The 23,410-nt window shown below is 40.3% G+C and overlaps 1 protein-coding gene across 1 annotated transcript; it reads left to right on the top strand.

The window, feature by feature from the left end:
* The first annotated feature begins 2,940 nt into the window (after nt 1-2,940).
* LOC101854298 (S-phase kinase-associated protein 1) lies at nt 2,941-22,410 on the top strand. The gene is made up of 5 exons (XM_005089347.3): nt 2,941-3,057; nt 13,836-13,932; nt 16,209-16,423; nt 18,064-18,204; nt 21,088-22,410. The coding sequence occupies exons 2-5, from the start codon at nt 13,836-13,838 to the stop codon at nt 21,121-21,123; spliced, it is 489 nt and encodes a 162-aa protein (XP_005089404.1). The 5' UTR covers nt 2,941-3,057; the 3' UTR covers nt 21,124-22,410.
* The last annotated feature ends 1,000 nt before the right edge of the window (nt 22,411-23,410 follow it).

Here is a 23,410-nt window from a genome sequence, read left to right as displayed (position 1 = left end):
TCTCTCTATCTCTCTCTCTCTCTCTCTCGATCTCCCCCCCTCTCTCTCTAGCTCTCCCTTCCCCCTCTCTCTCCCTCTGTGTGTGTGTGTGTGTGTGTGTGTGTGTGTGTGTGTGTGTGCGCGCGCGCGCGCGTGAGTGTGGGTACAATGTAACAGCATCTGAACAATAAAGATAAAACAAACCAGTTTTTGCCCACTGTCTTTCAGAAGACATGGAATTGAAAGATACATGAACTACTTGATGCTCCGGACACAAAGGAAACCTCCTTTACCAATATTAATATATATCATAGATTGACGGAAGTGTGAGCAGTCTTGTCAAAGATTCTATGATCTTTGGTCTTACGGCGTCGTTTTCACTTGGATTCTTTAAAGTGCTTCATAAACAAAAATATCTTTCGACCATCTACATAGCATCTCAAAATGGTGGAAATTATTGGAGATATTACATACTTGTTGACTTTCTAATAAGATAAAATGATGGCGAAGACGAAGAATGTGTAGACTACTTTCCTCATATTATTATGTCCAGGCTTTATAGTTTCAACCTGTATAATTCAGCCAGGCATTCTCTTCGAAAACTTTGAATAGGAATTTAATTTCAATCGGGCATTTATTAGTTTGGTTGAAGTTTTGTAAATGCGTCTACGTTATAAAGGAGATCAATAGGTTGTTAAAAAGACGCGAGTTCTAATAGTAATAGGCTATATATAGCCCTTTTCAATGTTTCTCATGTCTTCGCGAAATCTAGTCAGTCAAAAAGGTAATTTTCAATGGGCTGGGGCTTCGATCCCTAAATAAAACGAGACCTTATTGTTATTTTGAGTTTACGGTTTTAATTCGAGCTTTAGGACCAATACAGGCCTTTTAGCACATAAGCTAGACCAATAATGGCGGACATATTGCGGATTTGTTTAATTTTTGCCAATAAATACTATTTGAGGAGGCGTGGAACTGGAACTGAAGCTATAGTCTACTATACATGATGCAGTTAGGCCTTTTCTGCAAACTTAGACGTGGAATCTTATAGGCATATCGTGTATTTAAAATAAATTTTATTGTTATGCCGAAAAGGGACCAATATGTCATTAACTGGATTTAGGCTGCCCTCTAGGCCTACATAGCCTGTGAAAAGAGGCACTTACATTAATATATCAGTCGAACCTGCCTTAACGGAACCCCCCCCCCCCACCCCCACCCTTGATATATTCCTCTTTAATTACCTGTATAAAACGGACACTTGTCCAATGCGGAAACGGAAAGAAAAATCCGCTCCCTTCCGAGGGTTTCACCTGCCTAAGACGGAAAACGCTTTGCCCGCTCAGCCCTGATTTGAAACAATTACAAGTTCGGTTCCGCCGGCTCTAAACCTAACGCTACAGCTAGATTGTCAGAGATAGCAAGAACGTATAGCGCTATGGCCATGCTACTGGGCCAGGAATAGGAATGGGAGTAGGGGTGCAATTTGGGGGTAGATATTGTTACCCCAGGAGTTTACAGTAGTTATAAGCTCCTTGATGTTACCCCATCATGTGAGCCCTGAGCGATGCAGATGGTCAGTGTAGTGTGGGTGTGAAATCTCACGACTGCCCGTGAGAGTGCTCGAGTAGCGAGCCACTACAGAAACTTTCCTGGATAGCCAGAAGCCAGAGGTGTGAGATTGACCAATGCCTGCCGCCCTGATCGTACGGCCTGCCGAGAAAAGAGTTCCTCGAATCGTTGTTACAATGATAGCAGTGAGGGGTGGCATTGGTGGGTGGGGCCAAGGGTGGAAGCAAAAGAGATTTTTAAACGTTTCTGTTTTTAATAGGTTAAACAGTGGTCCTATGAAAAGCAAGCACTGGTGGTAATTGGATAAAAGTAAGACTGACGCATGTCGTTATCAGACAGGATAGCAGTTTAGAGGTGTGAAGTTTTAAGCACTGCTTGCCGATCAGACAAGCGATCCTTGATCCCATCGCTGGGCCTTTGAACCCCCCTCCCCCTAATCTCCCCTAAATTCCCCTGTCTAAGACGGAATTTTTTCCTGGCTCCCTTGCGATTCCGTCTTACATAGGTTCGACTGTATATATATATATATATATATATATATATATATATATATATATATATATATATATATATATATATATATATATATATATATATATATAAATAATGGCATAGGAACACCATAGGGGTAGGTATTGTCTCCGATTATGTTTTAATTTTTTACTCTCGTCTACTATAAATGTTATTAGCCCCCCCACCCCCCCCTCCCCTTTCTTGGACTGGGTTGGTATTTTTGTTGTTGTTGTTGTTGTTATTGTTCACCTTTCAGAGGGGACTGCAGAGGTGTATTTAAAGGGGGGGGGGCGGAAGGTAGCATTTTTAATGCTTTAACAGTTATCTGAATCTAACATAATATAGCAAAGAAGTAAAAGAAAACCCACACTACATAAATGTGGTGAGTGGCGCCCTCCAAACCACCCGTATAAGACAAGCATTCCGACTTGAAAAAAAATAGGACAACTCGATTTATCAGATTTTAAAAAATCATCTCGAAGTACATCTTTTTTTGCAGTATTGCAGTAGGCATACATATACATGGTATTGCGAACATTCGGCAGCGCGGTGAAAATAACGGAACACGTTGGCAACGTTGTCGTCAACAACACGGTTGTTTGAGGACCGAACGGAGTTATCTCACTCAGCGGGCACGGAAGTTTAGATGGCAGCACCTCGGCATTGCCAATTTGAAATGGAACTTTTACAGAAACGAAATGGGACTCTAGAGTGAGTAATCAATATCTTCATTTCTCTTTTTGAGAATGATATACTGTTTTTCTTTTCAAAAATCTTTTTTTGAAAAATTGCAAAAGATTTTTCTTTAAACTTCCTAAAAAAATTATCGTTGAATAAAGACGTTGCTTGCTCTATTATTTTGACCACACACCGTTGCTTTATTAAAAATCTGGCACTGTGCATGCAGGTCCGAACAAAGTTTCAGGCTGACAACAACAATACTCATAGATCTTCCCGTGTTCTGTCGGAGACGTTAGGCCCCGAGAATTCAAGGTTGGACATTTTGTGCTCAGCTGTATTTGACCTAAGTATAGTTTCTGTCTATGGGTTAATGTTTTGTGAGGATGTGGGTGTTGATACTTGAATTGATGCTGTGTCATCTTATAGGCGAGACAACCACAACCACAAGTAGGCCTACAACTACAAGTGCGTTGAGTTGACAATGGCAATGGGAAGAGTGAAAGGCAACTCACAAGCACAATCAATCTGAATCAGACAGGAGGATCAGAGGCAATTGTGTACTTTCTCGTGTTTAATTCCAGCCGCGCCTAGATCATGGGTCTCAATAGTCCGCTGCCGCTATTTAGCGGATTTCCGCTACCGCCATGTCCTCCGCTAAACTCTGCTACCGCGACAGCGGGCCAATCAGAAAGAGAGTTGTTGGGAGCAGGGTGATTGCCAGGTCCAGGGAATTTTTAAAAAATCAGAGACCCGGGAAAATACATAAAGGCCACCTCTATTCCCACCCCGGGTGAGAATAGCGCAGGCGAGTCTTTTGGCTATTTTCACCCGGTGGGCGTTCACCGTTATATAAATATGATAGCCTAGGCCAACCAGTGAAGCGTTCACCCTGAACCACAGAATTCTAGGGAGGACTTCCGTAACGAGCGACCACTATGAGACAGAACAGAATTGAGGGCTAGGGGTAGGGGTAGATCTAGGGATAGGGGTAGGGTTAGGGTTTTGGTTAGGGTTAGGGTTAGGCCTCTTCCTTATTTATTGTGTTTGATGGGGTGGTCGCTCGTTACGGAAGTCCTTCCGAATTCTACACTGTGATAACAGAATTATAGAATTCTGTGCTGTGAACAAACAATCTAGATTCTAGATCTATTACTACTCATACTGTTAGTGTTAGCCTAAAGGCCACCTCTATTCTCACCCGGGATGAGAATAGTGCATGCGAGTCTTTTGGCTATTCTCACCTGGTGCGCGTTCACCGTTATAGCCTAGATCTAGGCCAACAAATTTTGCGTTCACCCTAAACCGCAGAATTCTACACTGTGATAACAGAAAAATTGTAGAATTCTGTGCCGTGAACAAACGTTCCATTACAACTGTATAGCGTAAACTAAAAGCGTACAATTTTGTCTGTGGGCAGTGGAGAGAGAGAGAGAGAGAGAGGAGTAGCGCTTTTATCAATTTGATCATCCACACCAATAGACAGTTTTCAAAAATGAGGAAAAGCACTTGTTTCGCACCGGGTGAGAATAGCCTACGCTGGCAAGTCTCACCCGGGGTGAGAGGTAGATCGTTTTTGTATTCTCACCCCGGATGAGAATAGCCACTTCCTAGCCTAAAAGCGTGCAATTTTGTTGTGGGCAGTTGAAAGAGAGAGAGAGAGGAGTAGCGCGAGAAATTCCGGGCAAAACAAAATGGCGACCCGCGTAGTTCGGCTCGATTCGGAAAGTTAAATAGCCGTAGCATCTTTGTAGACAACCAAATTAATTTAGTTTTCTTGTTTAAAAGCATTTTTTCACTTTGTTTTGGTCAATTTGATCGTCCACACCAATAGACAGTATTCAGAAAGAGACAGAGAGAGAGAGGGGAGGAGTAGATCTTGCGAGAACTTCCGGGCAAAACAAAATGGCGACCCGCGTAGTTCGGCTCGATTTGAAAAGTGAAAGAGCCATAGCATCTTTGAAGACGATCAAATTAGCTTACTTTTGTGCTACAACGTAATTTTTTCTTGGCTTTTATCAATTTGATCATCCACACCGATAGACAGTATTCCAAATTGAGGAAAAAACAGGTCTTGTTTCACACCGGGTGAGAATAGCCTACACTGGCAAATCTCACCCAGGGTGAGAGGTAGATCGTATTTCTATTCCCACCCCGGGTGAGAATAGCCACTTCCATACATAAAAGATCTCATATTTGAAAACCAAATCCAATTATAACGTCTTTAAGTTCATTTCTACCGGTCGCGATTGCGATATTAATTCGGCTCAGAGAGTACGTTTCGCGCGAACTGGTGGTTTTGGCGGCAAGCGGAATTGTGTCACCAAGGTTCGACTGGAAAATCAAGATCTACTTTGGCTTCGTTACCACCCTAAAATTTGTCAGTAATTGTCTGATAATGCAACATTTATTGTAACATGCAGGTTCGGCATTACAAACGTGGTGTCATCATGAAAATAAATAAATATTTTGTCTCTTTGCCGTCACTTATGGGGGGCAACAAAAAGAAAAAAAAAGAAAGTTATAGAAGCGTCTTGCCGGGCTCGCCATTGTGACCGGTCAATGAACCTGCTCGCGTTCTGAGCGCTTCGAAGTACAGGACTCGGGAATGGGGGGAGATTATTGATTTTTTTAAAAGACGCACTCGGGGATAGGGGGAGGGCTGGACGCAACACCAGAAGACAAAAAAAACTGAAACTGGAAGCAAATATGTTTTATAATGTTTAGAATTTTGATTACTACTAGCTCTCTGCAAATGTTTAGTGTAAAATGTGCGTTGGTGCAGGCTTTGTGTGAAAACGGGAACCGTCATAACTTGTAAGCGTGTTGTGGAACTTGAGGGCCTAAGTGTTCGCGTTTTATTGGATTGGTGACAGTAGATTAGATCTCTATATTTTAGCTTTCTGTTCAAGATTCGCAGATTTTCAGGTTAACTGCATCTTGCCCTCCCACAGTTCTTACACCTCTCACACTGAATAGGTCTACTTGGGCTATTCTACTGTACTTTGAGCATTAATTTTTGTCTGTCGCGTTTATTGTATATATAGGCCTATATATATATATATATATGATATGAATCATGACCGTCGATATTCTGGTTGTAGGCTCAAAACAAGATTCATTTTTATATAGATTATGTGTATATATACAGGCGAATATGATGAAGGGAAAATATTAATGAGCAATTGCCAAAACGTGAGACTCTCTTGAGACTCAGTAGTGCAAAAAAATTTTTCTTACCAATTTGACTCTTTTCTGTCAGTCACAGATTGACATTTAGTGCTCATATTCCTAGAGTATCAGAGCAAGGAGATGTACGGTTTTGGAGATATGGGTCTATTGGTTTGGCAACTACTGTATTTCTTGTATGTAACAGTGATGACAAAAACAGATAAAAGCAGCAAGGCAAATTATAGACTTTAAATTCCATTTGTTTAGTAAACAAACACTTTGTACACTATGAACTCCATTCATAATGGTAATATGAATGGCAAGCTTTGTAACAATGACGCAGTGCACAGAACATGTCATCATTGTTATATGTACAAGAAAGGATACACATTGGACATTATCATTGACAACACATCACAATAGTGAAAGGCTGTACAAATACAGTTATCAAAGCCTCAGTACCAGAAAAACACACGTGTAAAACAATTTTTAAACTAATATGAGGCAAAAGCACAAAATCAATGGAGCTGACTTGTACAGTGATGACAAACATGACTTGTACATAACAATGATGACACAATGTACAGGAAAAGACAAAAGTCTTGCCTCCAGAGATAAAAGCGCACTTTAAAAATAAAAAAAAAACCCAGGAGAGGTTTCTTTTGCTTTGAAACAGATATCAGGTCATATCAAAGACAGTGGACTATCGCAATTATGTTGCTAATTATGACAAACAGTACTCGTACGTATAACAGTGATGACAAAACATACTGGGAAAAGGTAAAATCATGCCTACAAAGAACAAATTTGCACTAAGAGATACACAGATCAATAAAGGCGTGTTTTGCTTCTAAATGAATCTTGCATGTATGAAATATATGTTGAAAACTTATTGATATTGGCAATGATGACAAATATTACTTGTACATAACAATGACGACACAATGACACAATGTAGCAATGCCAATCGGGCTTTCCCGCGAGGCGAAAATTTGGTCCCTGTTTACGGGCGATTTTGCGGACCCGGCCGAAGCGTAAGTGACTAACTTTGTCAACCTCGGTCTGCTCTATTTCCGAACCAATCCGAATGAAACTCGGCACCCAATCAGAAAATAGGGCAAACTAATGATTTGTGGACGTTAAAGTTCGTACACATAAATTAACCTATACTTTTGGTGTTGGGAACACTTTCGTATCGTGTACACCGAAAACTATAAGGAGTTTGAATTTCAACGCCGAGATGGTAATAGATCTATCTATCCTCTATAGTGTGCTCAAATTTGAACATTCTGTGTCAAGTAGTTGTTTAGACCCGATCATAAATGCACGACTACCCCCCTATCCAAAGCGGATTCGCACGGAGACCGGCCATTTTCCCCTCACTCTCGTGGCAAATGTATGTGACCTACAAATCCCCGCATGACTATTCCGGGCCCGTTCATTGGTCACTTGAAATAGGGCAATGGCGGGCGCGCGCATCCGGTTGTTTTTCTCTCTATTCCCCTGTAACATCGCAATGGGGGTATTCCGAGGCGATGTTATCTCGTCTCGGGGTGTTCGCGTCTCAACGGGGAAAAAGAATTTTTAATTGAACGGCATGCTAGATTGAATTAACTTATCTTTTACGGTTGGCATGGTCTAAAGTCATCATAAAAAGCTTTGCAATTATTTAGTCACGCTGCCGACATATATTCTTAAAGATCCCATTTTGTGATACGATGCTATAAATAAAATGGACTCATCCTGACACCCCTTTCTCGCAAAATCATAATATGTACACCACAATTTTAATTATAACAAAATAACTACGAAATTGGTAGTAAATCTGACTGCAGAAATGATTTCTACACTCAAAAACACATCGGGTAGCCAAGTTTCTCTCGAACACTCCGATTAGTTACCGAGATATCGTCGATTTTCTTACAGAATCTGCTACTGCGTGGTCCACTTTTTAGGAGTATTTTCCTATATGTGGGTCATCCATGTTTTGCCGACCTTTACAACCCCATAACTTTTTTATTTATGAACCGATTCTCAAAATTCAAGAAGCATAATTCTTAGAATTAAAAATTCTTTCTTAGGTACCAAAAAAAAAGGACAAAAGTGAAAATTTAAATTTTCATTGGCATTGCTACACAATGTATTGGAAAAAGGTATATCATACCAACAAAGAACAAATGTGTATTCTTGAGTTAGACAGATAAACAAGGACATGTTTGTTTATTTGTTTGAGTAAAGAGAGCACACACTACTTAAAAAATGTTTGCTCTTAGGACAATGTAATTTCTAGTACGTTAGTCGATCTTGTACGGCTGCATGACGACACCCCAAACGTCATCACTGAGCACAAAAGTTAAATCTATAACCACAGAAATGATCCATCTCTCGAAGTTTGTTCACACATCACACTCTTGTTCCAGGAATCCAGTGTAAACACCGCAATTTCACTAAAATATTCAACAGAGTAGCCTAAAAACACGCAAAACAGCCCAGTACGTCACATTCAACGCAAAATTCTTGTGCGTCACCGGACGCTGAAGGCAATGACTACTTTCGTTTTTCTGTTTCCCCCGTTGCTTCCGTTGTTCTGGGGACGCGGGTAAGGGGAAGTCACTCAAGAAAACAATTATATCCGGGCACTTTTGATGACCCGTTCAAAACAAAAGTGGGCGAAATTCGGACTTCCGGCACGTCGCAAGTTGATGACAATAACGGCGAATGTTAAACAGCTGACCGAAATCGTAGATCTAGGAACCTGATGTTCCTTTCGCGCATCGCGGCTTTTGAAGTATTGAATAAACGATGATAGGCAAAGAGATTTAACCAGCTACGGTGATTCTACTGAAAAATAATGGTGTTTTCTGAAACACCTAGTCCGTGACGACACGACAGACGCACAAGTAATCCGAATTGTTCGTCTATTTGCAAACAAATTAACCGATTTCTTGAGCAAGTTAACCTTTCTCAATGACAAATAACATAGGATCAAAGCACACGTTAAAAAAAAACACACCCAAAAATACTAAATTTTGGACATTCTTGGGAGTTTGCATTGGTGTGCTCAAAATGACACTCCAGGAATCACTAAAAAAACAAACATTTTTGGCACAAAATTTACAAACTCAAGATTGTAAAGCTGACAAGGGGTCTGAAACTGCTAATGCAGGTTCTACATCCTATATTTGATGTGTGTGTATACGTTTTGGAGGAATAATTACTAATGCATCACATTTTATGCACACTAATGTGAGATGTGTGTGTTTTTCCCCACGTTTTGGCAATGGCTCTAATAAGTTGCACAAGACCCAAGGCGCCACCACTTTCTGTACGTAATCAAGATTGTAAATATTTTGTTTGTGACTCTAAAATTATCTCCCAAACCCTCAAATTGGTGTGAAATAACCTTGCTTTGATAAATTAATGATTTTTATTTCTGCATTCTAGGGTTCAACAGTATAGTATATAATAACAGTGGGTGTTTCGCGAAAATGGGCTTCTGTGGCGATCACCCGGAAAGTTCCTCCTTTTTTAGAATTCTGAGTTGAGACCCATGCTAGATCTAGATCTAGACTATTTATAAATTTTGTAGACCAGGGCTTAAATATTAGGATGCTCAAAAACTTACCGCAGGATGTTGTTCGCCTGTCAACCTGGAGGTCTGAAGTAACCCCTGCCAGTGTTTGGTTTTTTCTCTTGTTTTCTACACACCAAATCCTACGGTTGTATGATTAGCACAGAGTCTTCACATTTATATTGCCTAAGGAAAAAACATTTAAGAAATCTTAGGTGAATTTCTGTGCATTAGCTTCTAATCCCTGACTGTTCAAGACGTGACTTTTATCTTCTGATTAGACCCAATTTTTTATGTCTATGTCCAGCATTTCTTTATCATTTTCCTCCATGTTTTCCTGTCCTCGGCTATTTTTTCCCTGATGCTAACATCTACTCCAAGCTTAGATAGGCTGCTTTTGCAGGTGTCTTTGTACCTCAATTTTGGTCTTCCTCTTGGTCTCTTTCCCTGGGCAAGTTCTCCATTGAAAAAATAGATGTCTTTTTATCTTGGTTATAATATCCTTTCGAGTTTTTCATGTCTTAAGTGGGTCAATTTGTTCAAATTTCATTGGAATTGGATGAACATTCGGAGCTTCCAGCTTGGTGTGTTTCGAACGAGTCGTACCCCTCAGTTTTGAATCAGTGCAGATGGTTCTAGATGTAGGCGACAAACAAACACGAACAGACCGATGCACACACACTTCAGCTGCGGAAAATGAGGAACCCGGACGCACCCTCAGATGCTTTGCACACATAGGCTAAGTGGGGCCGGATAGATGCAGGATCTATTGGAAAGTGACCGTGTTGAAATACGCCTATTATTCAACACCCATGGGAATGAGGTTAATTCAAGATTTCTAGGTGGTTCTAAAATCAAAAGAGCTGGCCTTTCTGTCTGCTGTGAGTGCAAAATTCAAGATCAATTCCTACCCAAAACTAGTTAGTTTATTATGAGTTCTTTTGATACTAACCTGCGTCTGCCTATCAGGCAAGGCATATATCATACAGACCAGTATCCTTAAGCTTATATTTTTTATTATATTATGTGAGGCATATATATATAGACAAGTGTCCGTAAGCCTATATTTTTATTATATGAAAAGCCTGTTTGTATGTGGTTTACTCACCTTGTATAGAAGCTATACAGTAGAACATGACTATAGCGGCACCCGCTACAGAGGGACCATCCCTACTGCGGGACCTTACCGGAATCCCCCTTTTTTTCCTATGTAAACTCAATTACCTGTGCTCTGGTTTAGCGGGGCAAGGAAAGGGTTGAACTCAGATACAGTGGGAGAGATCGAGCGACGTCTAGCTGGGGGGAGCGGGGTTTAGACCTGTATGTTTGCTGACAATCGTCTGAAATCTGACAATCGCAACCCGGCCGATGCTATTGCTAGGCCCACCTGTATTAGGCAAAGTGCGAGGCCTGGTCGATTGACAGCGCTCCCTTTTTCTCCGGTCGACTTTGTCTGCACTTTCATTTTCGTGCCGACGTCGGCGTTTCCGACAGAATTGTTGAAACCCGAGTATAATACAAATACGCAAGAGGATTACAATGTAAATTAGATCTACTTTCAGTTTCATGCTCGAGTGGCCATTTTGAATTTCGTCTGTTGACCGATTGTTCGGATGTGGATTTGTTCAAGGCCTACTCACAAGTTCTACTAGATCTAGATTTATATAGATCCCTATAGACCTGAATGGAGGATTCATATTCCAATTCTATTGTGTCGAACCCTGTTTTAGGTTGTGCTGTAATGTTAATGTTGGTAAAAGTGCATTTCATCACGTGCGTTATTTATTAGTCTCAGCTGAGTCCCTCTGTTGGGTTGCGGATTTCGTTCATGGCCTACTATTCCTATTCTGACTATGAATCACTTGTTCTACCATAGATCTAGATATATAGATCTAGAGATTTATATTATATAGATTATTATATATATGGAGGATTCATATTCCAATTCTATTGTGCTATTGCATCAATACACCTATTGTAGCAATGTAGGCCATTATGCTCCTTCTTTGTTTTGGGGGGTGTTTTTTTTTCATTTTGGACTTGGCTTTTTTAAACATTTCTGAAGGGCCATTATGCAGGTTCTTTTTGGGGGCTGATGCCTCCATCGTGTACCTCTACAAGTGCTGCTATTTTATGACACCCACAAAAGCTTTTATTGGGGGAATGAATAAGGGGGGGGAGGGTGGTTGAGGCTCACATGCAGGTCTAGGGGTTGGGGGGCTGTAGGCGGGCTCCAAACAGGCAGTCAGCGGTTTGTCATTGTGATTGGCTAGTCCAGTGATGAGTGAGGTGGGGCAGGCGGCAGAGAGAGAGGGAGAGAGAGATAGTGCGAAAAGACACGTTACGTGATCCATTGCTAAAGTGATGTGCCGTAGCTTAGACGCTCAGTATGAGAGCGTATAGATAGGCCTAGGCTAGGCCAAAAAGTAGAAGAGGAGAGCGTGTAGTGTGTGATTCTTGATTCTTTGAATTGTGATCATTGACGCTCATAGACATGCGTGCACATGCATCCACTTCACCAGTTCTACAGTAAGCCTACTGGGACGATAGACAGCGCAAGCAATGAGACTGAGGAAAAGATGACTCACAACAAAGACAAAAGGAAGTGCTTCTCACTCGAAGGCAGAGCGACGTAACTGCAATTTTTATGATTTTGAGAAAAATGCCTATAAAGTTTAAAACAATCTGTGTATAATTATGAATGTTTCTACCCATGGTTATGCGGAAATGTACATACGTCACTGTACCGTTACCACTTTGAAAACTACTATTTCAGATAAGGATACGTCGTCCTGCATATGAAGAGTATGGGCAAGAAAGACAAGAGTAACAAATCAATGGAACAATAACAAACAAACACACACAAAAAACTTGATTTTGTCAGATACATTGCTCTGCCTTGGGACGGCAGTAGAGGAAGTTCTTCAGTGAAGGTTAACATTTATCCATATACGGAATCATAATCCTGCCACTGCTTTAAAAAAGAGATACATTCTATTCATATTATTATAAGCAGTTGTGAGATTTTGATTTTGTTCTCAGACTTTTCAGAATTGCTTGAGCGAACTTTGCCCAGCGAGTAAATGAAATATTTTGGCTGTCATGTAAGCTTTGGTATGGGCTCTTGTGGTCCTCGGGTGCGGCTTATGCAATTGCGAGCACCGTAAAACCTCTACCTAAACTAAACTAAACTAAAACTTCAGATACCCTGTTTGGCTCTCATCGAAGAGGTCACGGATTTGCAACCTGACAGCGCAGGAAAAATGATTGCTTTTAAGGACAAGCGGGCTAACCCAGATTTCGGGGGATTTCTAGAAATCTTGACTAACACAAAAAGTGGTCATTGCCCTACCTTATACGAGAAGTTGGTTTCATTGGTGGATGTATTTGTTTTTTTACTCTCCTTGTTTTTTTAAAGAAACTGAACAAGGGTCCAAAAACTTTACCTTCAATTTTCTCAAAACGGCATTTTTCGGGATAGCACCCTTGTGCTTAAAAGAGGTCAAATGTCCTCCTTTCCTCTTATTTAGATATACCGTATCATATGTTTTCACCATTACTTTATTCAGCTCTCCCCATTTCTGCTCCCCCGACCTCTAGGCTCAAGTCTCATTTCTGACTTTTTCTACTCTACTTGTACTATTGCTTCTCCTCGCCCCTTTTTCTTACTGCTGTCTTTCAGCCACACCCCTGATTTTAGGGTAAGTACAATCGAACACTTGCCCTTCTCAGATAAGGGTGAAAAATCTCTGAGGTCCTGTTTGCAAGTTGCGCATGTTAAAGATCTCTTGGTGGTCCTAATTTCGATGAATAGGCTTCGGCCGGCACCTAAAATTTAATTAATTCCTGCCAAGACTGAAAGTACTCTCTCTACTTGGTTTAAAACCATAAAGTACTATCTAAATCTGAATGTAGCTACCTAAAGGTAAGGGGCCCTACTAAGTAGGAGGTCGGTCATATATATTCGTAAGTATTTGTTGCGCTGCAAGTGGAAGAACTAGCAGTTGATTACATCTGCATGAGATCTAGCAGGAGAACACAGAGAAGACGAAGAAGAAGAAAACAAGCCCTGGTGTCAGTGCTTGTTCTGCATTATCCAGTGTATCTGGTGTTGAAATGTAGAGCATTTTTGTTCGGGCTCTCGTCTTCTCAGCCTTTTTTTGGTAGCAAATAACTATTGATAGGAAAATCAGTTTCAGTTCTCTGTACTTACCACTCATGAGAATAGACAGTACTTATTGGCTTATTGGCCTATGTTGAGAAATCATTGGAATGTAGAAAAAAAGGTTTTCACTTTCAGTGTAGAGTTTTTATTTGTCTCGTAAGTTTGTTGTCTTCTTTTTGTTTTCAGATGCCGATGATAAAGCTTCAGAGTTCTGATGGAGAGGTGTTTGAAGTTGATGTTGAGATTGCCAAGCAATCTGTCACAATCAAAACGATGTTGGAAGGTAAGTTCTGTATTAAAACAAACTAAATGTTGACAGTCTCATTTTGTTTTAAACAAAGGTCCTGATCAATTTCAGGCACCCCTCCCCCAGAAATTGACTGGATTATTGAAAAGTATATTATATCCTATCACAGTCCGGCTATTCATCCTGATTTCATCGGGATATCCCGATTTTTTGCCCCAAATCTCAAGCGTCCCGATTTTCCCGATTTCGATCGCCAGTATCCTGATTTTTTTGGTTGAGTCTGTTGCGTCCGATTCTTAGAAGAAAATATAAAAAGATCTGCAATCTCTTTTGCTTGGAAGCACCGATTGGACTTATTATCCGCAAGAACTTGGAATGCTATTTTCTAAAGCATCTATACCGAATCTAAGTAGTTGACTCACGCACGTTATTTTAACTAAAATCGACGTATCCATTTTGAATTCCCACTTGGATACGCTCAAGATCTGCTTTCGCTTTTATAACCCAGAATTCTTCCATGGTGTCCTTATTACTGTAACAATTATGACATGGGCCTAAGAATAATCTATTTGTTGTTCTGCCGTTGCTTTAAAAGCAAGCTTCTTCTTGAGTTCTGGTTAGTCGGGGCCATCATAAAGGCCTGTCAATGAAACTATCAAACGCTCGTTCGCATCACATGACATAACCTCGTACGTGTGACTGTACTGTGAGTAGCGCGTGTGTCGAGCACCGTCAGTTGTCGGGGTCAACAAAGTTCATTTCGCACCGGTCGCATTGGTTGAGGTGTTGTTTGGGACTTAACCGGTGTGGACGACCGGAGGGGGGGGGTATTTTTTGACACTTGGGCTTAAAGTGCATGCCATGATACAGGTACTAATGATACAGGTACTAATTGAGGGGAAAGAAATAATAATTTATAAAAAATGAACAACCTTGGCTCGATCTTTTTTTCGGGGGAGGGGGGTACCTTGAGTGTATATGCGATGGAAGTCAAACGTTGTTACTGTATGAAACTGCAGACTTTTTTCCTGGATGATTAGAGATATGTGTCTGCTATTTTCAAGACTACAAGAGTTTCAGCTTTAGTGCAACCTGCGCTCCTCCAGTCTATCCAACTCCGACTCGAGTACATATGCTGTCTTTCAGTTTTCAAAAAGCTTTGTCTTGCATACTTGCCTCATAAAAGGGAACGAGGACCACCATCCTCCCCCCCCCCCCCCCCCCCTTCTTCCCCAGTGCCCCTTATGACTGATTTTCCGTTGATCCAGATTCTTTTCTCTAGATCCTGATTTTTAGATTTCATAGAGTGGCAGGTCTGCTATCAGACAGAATTAAATTCGTGAAATTTCATGAACAGCCTGAATTAAAACCTGCGCTGTCATTTAGAATTTGTGTAAGTTTTTGTGTCACCATTTTAGATCATGATCTACCTTGTTTACCATGTAAAAAACTAACTGCCAGCAACATTGGGGAAGCAGATAGTGAGATTGGATGCAGAAAAAGCAGGCATATTGCAGAAGAATTTGATCAACAAACTTGATTTGGAAAGTGACTCAAAGTCGAGATTCAAATTTGTCAGTGATATGACATAGTACCACTCAAAAAATATGCCTTCAAGTCTTGAATTCCCTTAAAGAAGAGAAGTATCCTTGTCTATTTTTAAAAAACTCAACCAATATTAAAAACATGGATTTGGAAGTCTTGATGGAAATATTTATGATTTAATTAGGGGATATGAAAATGACATGCGAGCTTGTCATTCTGGCGGAAAAGGGTAAATGGAAATGACATGCAGCGTGTCATTCTGGCTGATAGAAGTTAAGACTTGTAATATTAAGTCTTTGTTTTTCCTTTCCTTGTTCACATTTGTGAAAGAGATTAGAGCCTGAAATGTAAAGTAATAAAGTGAGTGCAACTCAGGTGGAGGAAAATCTTTTAAATTTGTTTAACTTGTTCTTCTAGAAAGGACATAAAAATGTAGTGTTTTTCTTCCCTTTCATTCAGTTGTACAAGTCTTTAGGTATAGTGATGAGAGGGAGAGTTTTTTTTGTTGCCCAAAGCTGGGTTTTTTTAAAACTTTGACATTGGATGTTAGGGATGGAGTTGTCTTCCTTGCAGCTTATTGCCTGGAAGGAAGGTAAAGAAATTATCAAAAGTGTTCTTTTGTCTTGAGCTGTTTGAATATAGTTTGAAGATTTTGTTGTAAGCTGAATACGTTATTTGTTGTGTGCTTGGTTGCTTTTGGAACCTATACTTCAAGTGGGGTCAATTACATTGTACCATAAAGTTTTTTTTGCTGTTTTTTTGGTCAGATCTTGGAATGGATGAAGATGAAGATGAGCCGGTCCCATTGCCCAATGTGAATGCGGCGATCCTGAAGAAAGTCATCCAGTGGTGCTCATTCCATCGTGATGACCCCCCACCCCCTGAGGATGATGAGAACAAAGAGAAGAGAACTGATGATATCTGCTCTTGGGATGCAGAGTTCCTCAAAGTTGACCAGGGTACTCTATTTGAGTTAATCCTGGTGAGTGTTCAGTTTACTGTCTGACAGACTTACTCTTGTTCAAACCGTGATGTGCGTTCCAGGGGCCTCCATTAGAGGTCACCATTTTCTTTTGTCTGAAAACAATTTTTCAAGGAAAATCCAAGTCCATCCCTGTATATTCTCTATACAGTCTCCCTATGTCATCAGGGATGCCATTTTTATATTGTTTTTGTTACCTGTAGGAAAAAAAGTTATTATTCTCTTAGCATTTTTCCTTGTTGTTAAAAGTCCATATCACTCATGACTATTAATTGTCTTGTTGTTTGCAAATGCAGCTTCTCAAATGTTCAGTTATTTTCACAAATTTGAGTGGCGTTACCCCCCGGGGCGGTGCTACTGACTGAAATGTCTTTAGGCCATTCTCAAAGGCGGGACATTTCTTGTTCATGTACAGTTGAATTGTAAATGGGCTGGTTCATCAATGTCATACTCATAACTGTGCCTGATCTACAACAGAGAACTGCTGCTTTTTCTTTCCTATTCCTTACTATCGTCATTTTCCTTTACTTCTTTTGTATGTTTGTCACATTCTTGTGACCTGCTATTTCCGGGATGCCTTGATAGTCGAAGCAGACTTTGTGCTGTTGAACCTAGAGAGGTGAGCAGAGTAAGTCAGATTCCCTGTAAGGACTTCTCTGTTGACATCGACCCTTTGGTACTCATTTGACCTTATGCAGTTGCGAGTGTTGTAAAACCTCTACTAAAACTAAAACTGAGTAGCGTTCCTGGGTTTTCCTCTACCTCTTTATATCATCTGGAGTCCTTGTGGAGGGCTATTCTAGCAGTAGACAATTGTGGCAAGTGCTGTAAATGTTCAAACCACACCCATCTCTATCTTTTTGCTTTAAGGGGAATCAAATTTGTGACATTTCTTCATGTGTTGATTGTCATTACAAATGTTGTTGAAAGATTGACATCAGTTATGTATCACAGGCATGTCTGAGTAACAGTTAGCTTGATTGTCATCTTTCTGTGACTCAGTGTTATAAAGAAGGGTGGTAAAGAAATTGCTCTTGAGGTTTTTTTGGTCTTTAGACAGACTTCTGATCATCTCAGTAAATGCCGTGTAGTACAGCATGTTCTCGTCTGTGTTGCCTCCTCGAGAAAGGAAAGAGTTTGGAGTGGAGGCTTGTTTGTTGACGTCTATTCATGAGTATTATCAAGTTCTGTGGGTTGGTCCTACTGACCAAGTTGTGTACCTTGTACCTCCTATTATATAGCATTTTTCTGTTCTGTTGACTCCTAGCTCTGGGGCATTTCCTTGGCTTGCCCATATTTTCATTCCCCTGGATTGTCATGTTTGCCTGAGTGTCGTGTGAAATTGATTTTGCGAATAACTTAAAGATTTCTCGTTCCTTGTCCAGACCTCCAGATATCTGGTTGTGTAATACCTCCCCAGTTCTGTTTTAGCTTTCAACTACCCAGATATAACATTTCCTCAATTCTCTATCTTGGCTTTCAAGTGTTAAGATATAAAAGACTTTCTCTATTCTCTGTTTAGATGTCAGTAGTACAAGACTTTCTGTTTTTTTTTATACCACCAATAATATTTTTTTTTAAATGTCTCTGTTCTGATATAATGACCACTGATATAAATTATTTTTTTCTGTTCTGTCTAGGCTGCCAACTACTTGGATATAAAAGGACTCCTGGATGTCACTTGTAAAACAGTAGCAAACATGATCAAAGGGAAGTCACCAGAAGAAATCAGAAAGACCTTCAATATTAAAAATGATTTCACACCGGCAGAGGAAGAGCAGGTGAGTTTGGCGTTTCCCAGTTTTTCTTGTTTGGTGGCAACCACTTCAGAATACTTTTGTAAATGTTTTTGCTGCATTTTTACTTCCCCAACTCAACACCAATAATTTGACTGGTGTCTGGTGTAGTGGTTAGAGGATTCACCATTGCATGAAGAAGATGGGAGATCAATTCCTTTATGGAGAGAATTTTTGTGGAGGATTTCAGTTTTCCTGTTGGAATGTTGTATCCCTCTCAGCCCGAATTGGCCTTTACAGGCAATGTTGAAGCAGCCTGCCGCCTAAATTATATTGTGTAAAACCTGTGAAATTACAAATAAACTGTATTCATGGAAGATCTGTGGTTAACGTGAAGGAAGGAGAAAAGAGATGATACACTACACCTGCACATCTCACGGCGCACCAGCAGTGGAATTTTAGTTGCAGCGGGGATTTCCCCGCCGAGCACCTTATCACTTTGGGGTCACGGGGGTCAGCTCCCTGTCGCCGCTGACGTCGGGGCTGACGTATTTTTTTGTACTTTTTCAACGTATAATTTTAGGTGTATCCTTGTATTTATGGTAATAATTCTTTTAATGCACCCAAAGCACGAATTTCGGCTCTTGAGACTCAAAAAAGAATGGACATTGTAACTTGTCAGGTTGTTTGGTTAGACGCGCTGAAGTTGGCAATGCTAAATTGTAAAAAAAAATTTGACAACTGAGAATGAAAAAAATTCAATTAGAAAAATCAGGCACGACAAAATCTATCCAACCTTTGGAACATGAACGACATATAGGTACCACAAACTGAAATTTCAAAGTACTCTTAACTGCACTACCTTATAGAATTTATCATTCTGAGCATTTTGATACCAAATTTATGCATATATATACGTACCACAAACTGAAATTTCAAAGTCCTCTGATTTCATATTTAACTGCACTACCTTATAGAATTTATCATTCTGAGCATTTTGATACTAACTTTATACATATATAGCTTCTTTTTTAACAAAGTTATGAACATCTGAAGTTGCAGAAAAATGTTACAGTAAATTAATTGCGAAATGTCTACACTTTGAGATGTCACAACATTCTTAAATTTGAATGGACATTCACAAAATCTTGTAGACACACACCTATGCACATAGAGAACAAGCTCAATTTTTTTCAGGGCTATCAAATAACCAGAAGATGGAAATTTATTGACGTAAACATGGCTTTTTGACCAAAACGGCAAGAAATACAAGGGGAGGTTAAAATCACTTGCGACCGCCGGCTTATCGGCTGCGCTGCGGGCCGCGCTGAAGGGAAGGAGAGAGAATTTATACGAAACCGGGGCGATGGTGCCCTGCTTGCGAGCCGACGGGGAGCGTCCGGTGTTTATTTGCGTATAAATGGATGTGTTATTCTTGAAGAGGAATGAATGTGTTTTCTGCCGATATATTTCCATAGTCAGTCCGGTTACTGGTTCCATAAAAAAACAGCACTGAAAGTTTTCACACGCAAATCTCTTCTATTAATTCTTTAAGGACAGTCTTTAGAAATATATCACCGGAAAGAGCGTTTTCTCTTCTTAAAATATCGACGAATCAGATTGCAGTATTTAATACCTTACGCTCCCCGTTCCTGTTCAACCGAGGTCACTCTAAAAATCAATACACGAAACGCGCGGCCGCTGCGGTGAAAACCTGGATAGTGTTGTCTTTTATCCCGCAAGATTTTGCTTTCAAAAGAATCGTTGATTCAAATAAAAAATACCACTAAAAAGAGGAAAAGCTCCTCTTTCTTCTGATATATCAAGTGTCTGTGTGTATGCATGTTCACATGGTGTTTTAGGAGGGTAAAAATATGGGTTTTGGTCTCCGTGACAGTGCACCACGGGGTCGCACGGTCAGTTTGCGGTACCTACATATATAGCTTCATTTTTAACAAAGTTATGAACATCTGAAGTTGCAGAAAAATGTTATAGTTTTTTAATTGCGAAATGTCTACACTTTGAAATGTCACAACATTCTTAAATTTGAATGGACATTTACAAAACCTTGATGACACGCACCTATGCACATAGAGAACAAGCTCATTTTTTTTCAAGGCTATCAAATAACCAGAAGATGGAAATTTATTGACATAAACATGGCTTTTTGACCAAAACGGCAAGAAATACAAGGGGAGGTTAAAATCAGCACTCGCGACCGCCGGCTTATCGGCTGCGCGGCGGGCAGCGCTGAAGGGAAGGAGAGAGAATTTATACGAAACCGGGACGATGGTGCCCTGCTTGTGAGCGAACGGGGAGCGTCCAGTGTTTATTTGCGTATAATGGCTGTGTTATTCTTGAAGAGGAATTCAATGAATGGGATTTCTGCCCGATATATTTCCGTAGTCAGTCCGATCACTGGGTCCATAAAAAAATAGCTCCGAAAGTTTTCACACTCAAATCTCTTCTATTAATTCTTTAAGGACAGTCTTTAGAAATATATCACCGGAAAGAGCGTCTTCTCATCTTGAAATATCGACGAATCAGATTGCAGTATTTAATACCATACGCTCCCCGTTCCTGTTCAACCGAGGTCACTCTAAAAATCAATACACGAAATCTGCTGGGGCTTGTAAACCAGTGTGACTTTTTTGTGAAAAAAGTTCAGATTAAAATAAAAGTCAGTGGGTGCGGCTTTTATATAATCAGGTGCATTCAAACTCTGTAACCCGAACTTTATGATACTTTTAGCAGTACCAGTTGTGTGGACCTCTCTTACCCCTCATTTGGGTAAAGTGGCGCACTCCTTACTGTTTTTTGGAAATTATTCAGAGTGAGCAGTCTAGGGTATTATAGATTATGTCTATAGTATTTTGTGGTTTGTTTCTTTCTGCGCATGTCTTATGTGTTTCCCTTTTTGTATTTCAGGTGCGCAAAGAGAATGAGTGGTGTGAAGAGAAATAGGCAAATGTCTCCACTTCATGGTCCATCCCAGAACCTTTTGTAACAGAGAAATAACAGGACACTGAGAGCCCCAACCCCACCCCACAAGCCCAGCCACTTTGGTATATATTATGTGATAAGCTATTCAACTTGGTCATTCATACCTGTACATAGAATTGTGATGTTTGTCTGTGTGTGCGTTTGAGAATTTGTCAGCCTTTTAGTTGAAACAATTGATCTGTTCTTCATTGAATTATGTTGTATTGTTTTTTCACTTCTGTTGGAACCTTGCAGTTAGTTAAAAGATACTTATGAATTTTGACGAAGGAGTGACATTTTTTCGGGCTTTTGTAACCTGTAGTAAACTGAGAACCACTAACGATACCTTTGGGGATAAGAAGACGTGTTGCTTTGGTGATTTTTACTTTATACATTGTTTAGTGAAGATCAAACCTCATAATAAAGCGAATGTTTGGTTGTATGCCTTGTGTTGATTTGGAATTCTGTGGAATGTATACACAAAATGAAGCACTGTTTGTGTCGAAAGGGTATTCTCAAGGGCACACATTTTATTTATTTTCTCACTGCAGCTGGGGGAAGGGGGTTGGGTGTGTGTGTATGTGTGTGAGATAAGAGGCCAGTAGGTTGTGCTTCTGTCTTTTCTCTTTGCTCTATGTCCGCTTTCTTTCCTTGAACTCTTTGCCTTTGTTATTTCGATTCATATTTTTTTTGCAGCTGAAATGAATACCTGTAAACAGCTTGTTGTCCCTTTACTGTGAAGGACTGTCATTTATGACAAACTGTTCCTCCTTTTCTCTCACATGTGCACTTTGTGTTTACATTCTAGAGTTGTGAAGCGTGATAGCGAGTTTCCCTGTCCCCCAAATGAATCTGTCAAAATTCACTTTCTGTTATCTATAGATATATTTATTTAATACATTATCTCTAAGTTTAGAGTACGTTTACAGGAGTGAATAATTTTTCCTTAAAAGTAGGTCCATAGTAGATTAGAAGAATGACTCTGGGTTCACCAAGTCGTAAGTTTAGCAAGACCTTTATTATGTCCACACTCTAGATAAAGGGGGGAAATTTTGCCTCTGTAATAAGCTCGATACAAGCTATTGTTTTCATGAAGGCAACCCTGACACGAGGAGCTGGAAAATGGTTACGTTTTTATGAGGCAGGGGGGAAAGGAATCCTTTGCAAGGTGCTTTGAAGTCCTCCTAGGTCTTATTTTTTTGAGAGACATTTGACTGGTGAGGCTGACTTTTGAATTTGAGGATTTCTAATAAACTGATTGTTTTCCTACTCGTGTGTTTTTGGGCCTCTTGTGTGTCTTATTCAATATCGAATTTGTCTTATAGGCCTAATTATAGTTCTTTCAGATGGTTCTTCATTTAAAGTCAAAAGGTTTGGCTTTGTCTAGTAAAGTGGAGTCCACTTTTAACGAGTCCTGAAATAACGAGAAGTCTGTTGTAAAGACACTATTTTAAAACCTGTTTCCTTCTTTATCTTTGTAAGTAATATATATATCCGACAAACACGCAAGTCGGTTATAGCAAAATATTGCTGCTGCAGTGCACAGCACATAGGCCAATACATGTAAAACCTCGCCAGTTGAGACACTTGTTGGTGATCTAGTAAAACAAAGAATTGGAGAGCCCATGTTTGCCAACAGTGAAGGCCGGAGCGAATGAGTGGGGAGGGTGTGACATGTGCTGACGCATCACGTGATAGGCCAGCCTAGTATAGATTATATAGGCCTACCATGCCTCTCACTTTTCCGATGCCCGAATGGAGAGGTCACAGTGCTGTGAAAAAGAATACAGTGGAAACCATATATAACAGGCTCGGTAATAACAATAACAGGGATCCGGTAATAACAGGGATTTTTTTAATCACCGTTTTTTTCCTACTCTTTGTCTCTATGAAAAGTTATCGGCAATAACAGGGCCTCATCGGAGCCCAAGCGGTTATAGCAGAGACAAAGGCTCGTTAACAATGTGTAAAAAGTAAGAGAGAGAGACGGACAGACAGTAATGCAGTGATGGAGCAAGCCTATGCAAGCCATGCCACTGCAAGCGTGTGAAGCGAGAGAGGGCTGCGGTGTGCTTGCAGATCTTGATCTAGCTCGAAACCTAGCAACACGCACGCATGCACCACACCACACTTTGACTGTTCACTAACAACAGTACAGTGGAACTCGGATTCAACGAGGTCGCCGGGCCTGACCTAAAATCTCGTTGAATCCGAGTGCTCGTTATAGCAAACAAGGTTTTGTGTAGATAATTACAGGCACTGAGCAAGT

This window comes from Aplysia californica, unplaced genomic scaffold (assembly GCF_000002075.1).
Source record: "Aplysia californica isolate F4 #8 unplaced genomic scaffold, AplCal3.0 scaffold00005, whole genome shotgun sequence".
NCBI lineage: Eukaryota > Metazoa > Mollusca > Gastropoda > Aplysiida > Aplysiidae > Aplysia > Aplysia californica.
This window is presented reverse-complemented; position numbering and strand designations above follow the sequence as displayed.